The following is a 7970-nucleotide window of genomic DNA, read 5'->3' on the forward strand; positions in this document are numbered from 1 at the left end:
TCACCATGACTCATAGAAAAACAGTCAGAAACCATGAGACTATGCATAATGAAGGCCGGACCTCATGTTGCGATAGTGAAAGGGAGGTTTCATCGCTCGTCCTTTCAAACACACAGAAACCTATCCAAACATCCCTCAGAGGAACGCACGTTTGGGGTCATTGTCTGAGATAATCAGAAACATAGATGTAAAAATGGGGAAAGGGGTGTTTCCCTGAGGTTATCAGTGACACCTCATCACTTCCATTACACTTCTTAAAGTGACAACGGCATGCACAAAAATTCACAATGGACATTTCAGTAAGCGCAGGGGAGTGTCAGGGAACAGCTGTCAGCGGAGATGAACCACTAAAGGTCTTCAAACAACGCATGAAGAGCACCACATGACAAATTCTATTGTAAAAAGGTTTTGTCTCAAAGGTTGCTATGATGTTAAAGGGCTCCCCTTTATCTGCTGGTGTACCTAATGTGGGGAAGCTATTTCCAAGGGGAAATCTTCTAGTTGTACAGGGACCATGTACTTTACAAGAGCCTAGCTCTGCAAGTGGCTCTGAGAGGCTGTTTTTAGGCACTCTTTGAGCTAAATGCTTGCACTGACAATGCTAACATGTTGATGTTTGGCAAGTATATTGTTTACCATGTATAAACCATGGACAAATTAATTATCTGACCTGATGATGACGTTAAAGTTAAAAGAATGGTTCGGATTTTTCAGTGCAAGATTAGGGAATTTCATACCAACAAACTTCCTAACCGATTGACTCAGCCATACCAGCACCTCACCTCTCCTCTTTTTTAATCAGTAATTTTAAAAATTACTGATTTTATCAATGGCGTCTGGTGGCTTTGATGTGTTATCTTAAACAGAGCTGTCTAATGGCAAGGTAAAGTGGTGAAAATATTCTTAATATACCTAAACTTAAACTGTTTTCTTTAGGGATGGCCTTTTGTAAGTGGATAACAAATGTTAGCTGCTGCCACCATCCACAGCAGAACATGTCTTAATTTCCATGCCACTCCTCCATTTCTGCTGACCATGCGGACCACCATTTACTGTAGGTAACTGACTACAGATGAGTGCCTCATACAACCCCACTTGAGAAAATCAGAACTAACCTAAGTTCACTAAAGGTATTACAATTCACCCTAAGAGGGACATAAAATAGCTTTCGAGACATTTCACTGAAAACTGTGGAACTTCATGGTGGAGGTTTCATCCTCTGGAGAACATGAATGTGTGTACAAAATATCATAGCAATCCATCTGATAGTTGCTGACATATTTTACTCCAGCACTGTACCAACAAACACAAAATTCTTCTTTAATGTTTTGATAAAACACATATAGACAGGTCAGCAAAAGTCAAACAAGTGTCCGTGCATGAATCCTTGTGTACCTCTGACTCTCACAGTGAGGACAGGAGAGCTGTGGGCTCCGATTCGATTCCTGGCCTCGCAGTAGTACTGGCCGCTTTCTCTAGGGCCGACCTCTGAGAAGGTGAAGACAGGACCAGACTTGGTGCCCCACGCTGCATGGAGCACAGATCGGGAGAAGCTCAGCTTACTGTTTCAGATACAAACCAACAGACAGGCCAGAGGCACACACAGCAGGACACTGACTTCAAACATTTAGCACAGGTGATGGAGGTAGGTATTGATGATTTTCGTAATGTTAACCTTGTGTGGAACCACATTTTTACGATGCTAACATTGTACACTGCCCCCGTCCAGAGCTAAGCGGTGCCATGTGAAGTTGTCCACTGCAGGGTTGGCCTGACTGCTGCAGGTCAGGGTCAAAGGTCGGCCAGCATCCACCACACTGGAGGGACGAGCTAGAACTGAGGTGTTCTTAGGAGGGTCTGGAGAGAGAGAGGAACAGAAACATATTCTGTCTTGTAAATGATGTTCTGCAAAGAGACAGGGCAAAGGGAACAGGTAGGGTAAGAAGGAGAGAAACGATAGAGTTATCAAGAAGAGGAGTGGCATCAGAGCATCTGACTCCTCCTTTCCGACATGATAACTGAGCAGTAGGTCATCTGGACAATAAAGTATTTACACAAACAGGCAAAAGACTCTCAATCCAGCAATCCAGATGACTCCCAAACATCGCTCACACACACACACACACACACACACACACACACACACACACACACACACACACACACACACATATACACACACACACACACAGCACTACATTACAAAGTATAGTGAGTGTAGCAACGGGGGAGGTTTGGTGTCCGAAGCGGTTCCAGGCTGTACAGTAGTACTGACCAGCAAGGTGAGCACGCACTGAGGGGAAGGTCAGGTTCTGGGAGCTTCCTTTAGCCAACACCTGGTCACCTAGGATACGATACCAAGCATACCTGCAGGAGGGAGGGTGGTGATGATGATGATGAAAATGATCATAGGAATGGGCTATTTGCAATTTGTCCTTGATAATTCCTCTAGATGAGTCCTCCTCCTCCTCAAAAGCCACAGACCCAGAAATGGCACATCCTAGGGAAAGGTCATTGTGGGACTGGCTCTAGTGCTGGAATCTGCATCAAGGCTAGATTTTGGGAAAGAGACTTCAGATACAGTATTAGGGGACCACTAAGGTCTATATAAAGAGACATTAGTAACAGTATTAGGTGACCACTAAGGTCTATATAAAAGAGACTTCAGATCAGTATTAGGGGACCACTAAGGTCTATATAAAAGAGACTTCAGATACAGTATAGGTGGACCACTAAGGTCTATATAAAAGAGACTTCAGATACAGTATTAGGGGACCACTAAGGTCTATATAAAAGAGACTTCAGACAGTATAGGTGGCCACTAAGGTCTATATAAAAGAGACTTCAGATACAGTATTAGGGGACCACTAAGGTCTACATAGAAGAATCTAAAGAGCACCATGTCATGGGACCACAAAAGCAAAGTGAAAGTCTGACTTAGGAAAGTTAAGATCTAATCGAAAAAAAATAGAAAAAGCCAAAAAGGGCAACAATAATTCAAACAACATCCCCATCATGTATTCATCCATATAAGTTAAGTATTGATTATACCTGCTGGCAGGAGGGTGGGCGTGGCTGACACAGCTCAGGTGAACATATGAGCCTTCTCTGATATCAGATGGAGGGCTCACCAGCACACGCGTGTTTTTTGGAGAGTCTAAACAGGGAGAGAGAAAACCAGAAGCATTGCTGCTGTCATGTTTGTTTTTTTAAATTTGACGTTCAACACACCATTAATCCATTTAAGAGACCAACAGCTTCTCATAGAAGAATGCAGAGTGGAATGGAGGCAGCCCTGGTGCCTAACCAACATGTTGAGTGTCTGATAAAGTCAAAAGTTGATTAACATACTGTGCATGACAAAGAACAGCAGCAAGTCCTCACTTGTGAGCAGGTGGAACCAGTGAAAAAGTGACTACAAAATAGTTTCAGATTCATTTTCTGTCGACTGACTAATCAATTAATTGGCAAAATTGCATTATTATGCATATTCTTAACAAAAGTAAAAGTATTAAAAGTCAGCGGTTTGGGTTTGTATCACTTCCTTTGTAATCCAAACAATAGAAAAATCCCATTATGACTAGAGTTTAAAGTAGAGTTGTTGCCTGATCAGTCAACCCAAACCAACCTTTGAGAGATTTGCACAACAGGACCTAAAATTGAAACGTACAACAAGACTTAATATGGGTTTACAAACGTTGTTGCTGCTTTCAAAATGAAATTCTGATCCAAGCATGTAGTTTTGATTCTGAAATGTGCAAGAGGAGCAATGCAAACATCCAACACACTCACAGGTGACATTGAGTAGCAGCGGTTTGGAGCGGTCTGTGCCCAGTGAGTTGCGTGCCACACAGAAGTACTCTCCTCTGTCCTTGTATATGAGGGGGGACAGGCGGAGCTGAGGCCTAAAACTGTCTGGGATGCTGCCACTCTCCATGTCTGGAGAGCAGGTAAAGACACGGGAAAATTATTGCACACACAAGCGTGATCTAAAGACAATAAAACACATCATATTTTTTCTTCCAAGGTCCTGCAATTCCAGGGGAAAGATTCCAAAGCTTCAGCTGTTGATAACTGTCCAAGGAAAACGAGATCCTACCCCAACAACAAATCATTAAAGGACCTTCATTTATCCAAAAGGCAGGACAACATTCACATTACAGCATGAGCATGTCATCAAGCAGTCGGCTCCGATCCACTGAACAGTGTCCTGTCATCGTGTGCTGCATATTGGGGAACACACATGCTGTCCTGCACCTTTGAACCATGCGTAGCTTTCCACCGGTGGAGCTGCGTCACTACTGCAGGTGAGGGTGACTGACCCCCCCTCTGACACCTCCCCCACTGGAAAGACTGCTATGGCGGTGGAGCGTGGACCGTCTGGAGGGGGAGAGAGTTAAAAAAATGGGAAAAGAAGGATATACGAGGAAGAAAAGGGGACAAAGAGGACAGAAAGGAAAGGAAAGTGGAGATGAAGTACTGCAAAATGTAAGTGCAGTTTACCCTGTATCAAACATAATTACATAATTTAACATTTATCAGGGCCAATATCAGGTATGTGCAGCCTCAGATCATTTGTTACATTTAAATGAAGTACAATGTTTTATCTATTTGTTTGCTTTAATTGTGGACTGGTTGGCTTGTTTGAGATTACTCACGTCCCAGAGCCAGCGGGAGGGATGGCGACTGTACGTTCTGGGGTGGGATTGGTCGACAGGTGTACGCGCCAGCCTGCTGCTGGTCAAAGCGGTTGATGGTCATCCATTTCTCATAGGAGCCGAGGTTTAGTCCGTTTCTGTGTGCAGAGCATCATTTTACATCTACAGTGCAGCAGACAGAAGACTTTACTTAACATAAGACTTAACATTAGCTACATGTTTTGAACCACTGCCCTGGTGGCCAATAATACACCCACATGTACAACAACACACCTGTACAGTGCCAGGCTTCTTCCTGGAGCAGCACATCCTCTGGCCTGGCAGCCTACAAACACGGTCTCTCCCAAGCCAAACATGTCGGCGGGCCTTGCCGGATGCACTCGGACCTGGAGGTCTGAAAAACACGCAAACATTCACCCATGCACAAAAAGACAACGGCTGGGTGAGTCCAGTGCAGCTGCTGTTTGTAGAACCTACCTGTGACATCGAGAGTGATGGTGTCAGAGGAGGTCCACCTCCCCAGCGGTTGGTCCGTCTCAAACCTGAAGTGGTACTGGCCTGCATCGCTCAGCTTAACAACACGGATCTGGACTGAACAGCTGGAGTAGCTGCCCCCGATGTAGCTGGAACCCACAATTCATTTTAATACATGCATGCATTATTTCACATTAAAGTGTCAGCTCTTACAAATCCCTGCATGTTTCATCCTACCGAGTGCGTCCGCGGTACGACAGGCTGATCTCGTTGGGGTCCGTGTGGTGAGTGAACTCCCTGCGACCCTCTGCAGACACACGGAACCACATGACCCGCTTCACAGTGTGGCCTGTAAAAAGAAAATTCAAAATATGGCAGAAGAAAAAAACATAATAAGGCTTAGGGTATTTCAGCGCACCTTTGCTGCATCGGAACTTGGACACATGTAGCATCCAGAGCATTTGGCTTTATCAATCATTAGAGATATTTCATAAAAAAAGGGTTTATACATGGCAAGGCAAAAAGGTCCAGGGTGCTCAGGAAGTTCAGTCAGATGACCGAAGGTTGTCTTTGGGGTCAGGAATTCAATAAAGTATAGAAAAAAAGGCACTCATCTTCAAAATTATTTAAAAAGCCTTTATTTTTTTTTATTTTTAAACCGATTTCTTTTTTTTTAAACATAGGGAGAAGCAACCCACACACAGCAGCACAGACAGTGTTCTTCAGGGTGGTCAGTACATGGATTTGATACCTGATGGGTAGTCATAGCGACAGGGAAGAGTGACGGTTGTTCCTGCCCACACACAGATCTCCTTCCTGGAAAATGACACACTCCACCTGCTCTGGATACCTGCACGACAATTTGATGGTACAGACATGCAACAATTATTAACAAAAAGAAACACAAATGTAACAATTACATAAACGCGTGCACCTTTAAAAAAAAAGAAGAGATGCAAACTAAAATGCACACCAGGCTGATAGATGAAGAGTAGGTCTTCACTCGGCTGTCTTTACATTTGCTATCATGTTTTCATGAAGAGCCAGTTCAGGGTTCCAAACAAATCCACAAAGTCACATCCACAAAAATTGCTTGCCATATAAAATGAGCTACCAAAGGTTTAGGGAATACATACTTAAGACTAAAAGAGGTTTAAAGTAAAAGTTTCCCTTTCGTTGTGGCCCCTCAGAGTAAGACTTGTCAACCTACAGCTGTGGTCCGCTCAGAGCGCGACACATAAAACTGAAGCAGTGAAAATGAGCCTTGATGTGCAGCCGGGGTGTCGTCCTGTGCTGCTAACTGCCTGCCTAGCTGACTACCTTGCACAAAAGACAATCAATACTTATAAATAACTTGAGAGTAAAAGCAAGGGCACCTGGCTGCAGGACCTTATGTGCACAATGGATCCTATAAGTCCTTTATTTTTCAACTGTTGTCACTCGTTTTGAAGCGTGTGTGACACATTGAGGAGAATATCTACAGTAGAATACAATACAAAAATCTGACAATAAAGGAACCTGCCAGCTCATCCTTCACCCCCTTAAGTGATAAGAATATACTTATTAAACCTTGTTCAGTTAGGTTTTACACCTCATGATTAAGAAACTTTGTAATTTCAGATGTATTTTTCTCTTACTTGGTAAAGCTGTAAGGATGATGCCCAGAACCAACGCACCTGCCAACATCTCCGCTGACACAAGCTCTGTAATGTCACCGGAGAGGGGGAAAAGCACAGGGATACATAGAGGTGAACAACACACTATCAGGAAAAAGAAAACACCCAGATGATTAAATGTGAAGCACTCACCCCTTAAAGTATCTTCATTTAACCCAGTCAGTCAGACAGAACGGGGTTTGAGGGACGCGTGCCACTCAAAATCGCGATGGAGGTGAGTTCTCAGAGCGACGGGAGTTGCATTTTGATCACAACCGGGTGGTAGGAGATGGGAGGAGGAGTGGAAGGGCAGAAGGAGGGGGATGAGGAAGTAACTTCAGCTTCCTTCCTATATTCTATCTTTTAAACTTTCAACTGTTTCTGTTTTCCTTTTTTAGTCCACTTCTCCCTCTGAAACAGCTTTTCAGGGTCAGTGATCTGACTTTTGTGTTATTTTGGGGATGTGACATCCTTGTGATCATGTCACTGTCACAGTGGTCTTCTGTATGTCATTAACAGACTATTTCCTAACTGGACTTGGTGAAGTTTCCACTTGTTTCATAGCAACATTGCATTGGCGATAAAAGTCTAGGAACTCTTGGAAAGTGTCACACACATTTGACATCTCACATCTTTATTTGACCCATTCAAGTATTAATGAGTGCAGCTTTAACTAAATATTCATCCTGATCAATAGACGTGCAGAATATTCGGTAATCAAATAAATTGCACTCTGCTTCGACATGTCACAACATTGGAGCAAACTTTGAGCCTCGTGATTGACCGATTGTTAAAAAGACAAACATGTATGGTTCATTAGTCAAATGAATTCAGGCCTGTTGGCGTCCATTGGTATACATAAGTCAAGCAGGCACAGACGCAGCAGCCCAGATGTCCTTTAATCCACTGCTCTAATTGAGATTTGTTGGCACAGAAAATTACCCACAACCAGACGTGAGGAGGTTCGAGACCTCTCAGTCAACCGTGTCCACTTAGCCTGATGAGTCTAAATGACTTTAACATCCTACCCTGCTACAACTTGGCCAATAGATGTCAGTTTAGCGGCATGACTTGGCCAATTGGCTACTTACCCTAGCTCTGACCCAGGAGTAATGATGATGTACAGTTTAACTCTTCAGTCAATCTCTATTCACAGGCATCCAAGTCAGGGAAGAAAGGGGAA

General features: G+C 43.6%; 2 protein-coding genes and 1 long non-coding RNA gene across 3 annotated transcripts in view; 1 reads left to right on the top strand and 2 right to left on the bottom strand.

Moving 5' to 3' along the window:
* LOC116690972 (uncharacterized) overlaps positions 1 to 1236 on the top strand; it is an 11211-nt gene extending 9975 nt beyond the window's left edge. Inside the window, exon 3 of the long non-coding RNA XR_004332405.1 lies at positions 1226 to 1236. This is a non-coding gene — a long non-coding RNA (uncharacterized LOC116690972). The remainder of the gene's footprint in view (positions 1 to 1225) is intronic.
* The window catches only part of si:dkey-33i11.1 (sialoadhesin), a 10945-nt gene extending 3812 nt beyond the window's left edge, over positions 1 to 7133 (bottom strand). The window contains exons 1-13 of the mRNA XM_032518188.1: positions 6941 to 7133; positions 6770 to 6835; positions 5884 to 5982; positions 5370 to 5481; positions 5136 to 5281; positions 4932 to 5052; positions 4659 to 4795; positions 4258 to 4380; positions 3793 to 3939; positions 3052 to 3157; positions 2204 to 2367; positions 1708 to 1857; positions 1396 to 1527 (exon numbers count right to left, since the gene is read on the bottom strand). Coding sequence (XP_032374079.1) covers positions 1396 to 1527; positions 1708 to 1857; positions 2204 to 2367; positions 3052 to 3157; positions 3793 to 3939; positions 4258 to 4380; positions 4659 to 4795; positions 4932 to 5052; positions 5136 to 5281; positions 5370 to 5481; positions 5884 to 5982; positions 6770 to 6818 — 1486 coding nt within the window. The 5' untranslated portion in view covers positions 6819 to 6835; positions 6941 to 7133. The remainder of the gene's footprint in view (positions 1 to 1395; positions 1528 to 1707; positions 1858 to 2203; positions 2368 to 3051; positions 3158 to 3792; positions 3940 to 4257; positions 4381 to 4658; positions 4796 to 4931; positions 5053 to 5135; positions 5282 to 5369; positions 5482 to 5883; positions 5983 to 6769; positions 6836 to 6940) is intronic.
* The window catches only part of LOC116690947 (B-cell receptor CD22), a 24680-nt gene that overhangs the window by 11459 nt on the left and 5251 nt on the right, over positions 1 to 7970 (bottom strand). The gene's annotated exons all lie outside the window — the stretch shown is intronic.

The sequence above is a fragment of the Etheostoma spectabile genome, chromosome 6 (assembly GCF_008692095.1).
Source record: "Etheostoma spectabile isolate EspeVRDwgs_2016 chromosome 6, UIUC_Espe_1.0, whole genome shotgun sequence".
Classification (NCBI taxonomy): Eukaryota; Metazoa; Chordata; class Actinopteri; order Perciformes; family Percidae; genus Etheostoma; species Etheostoma spectabile.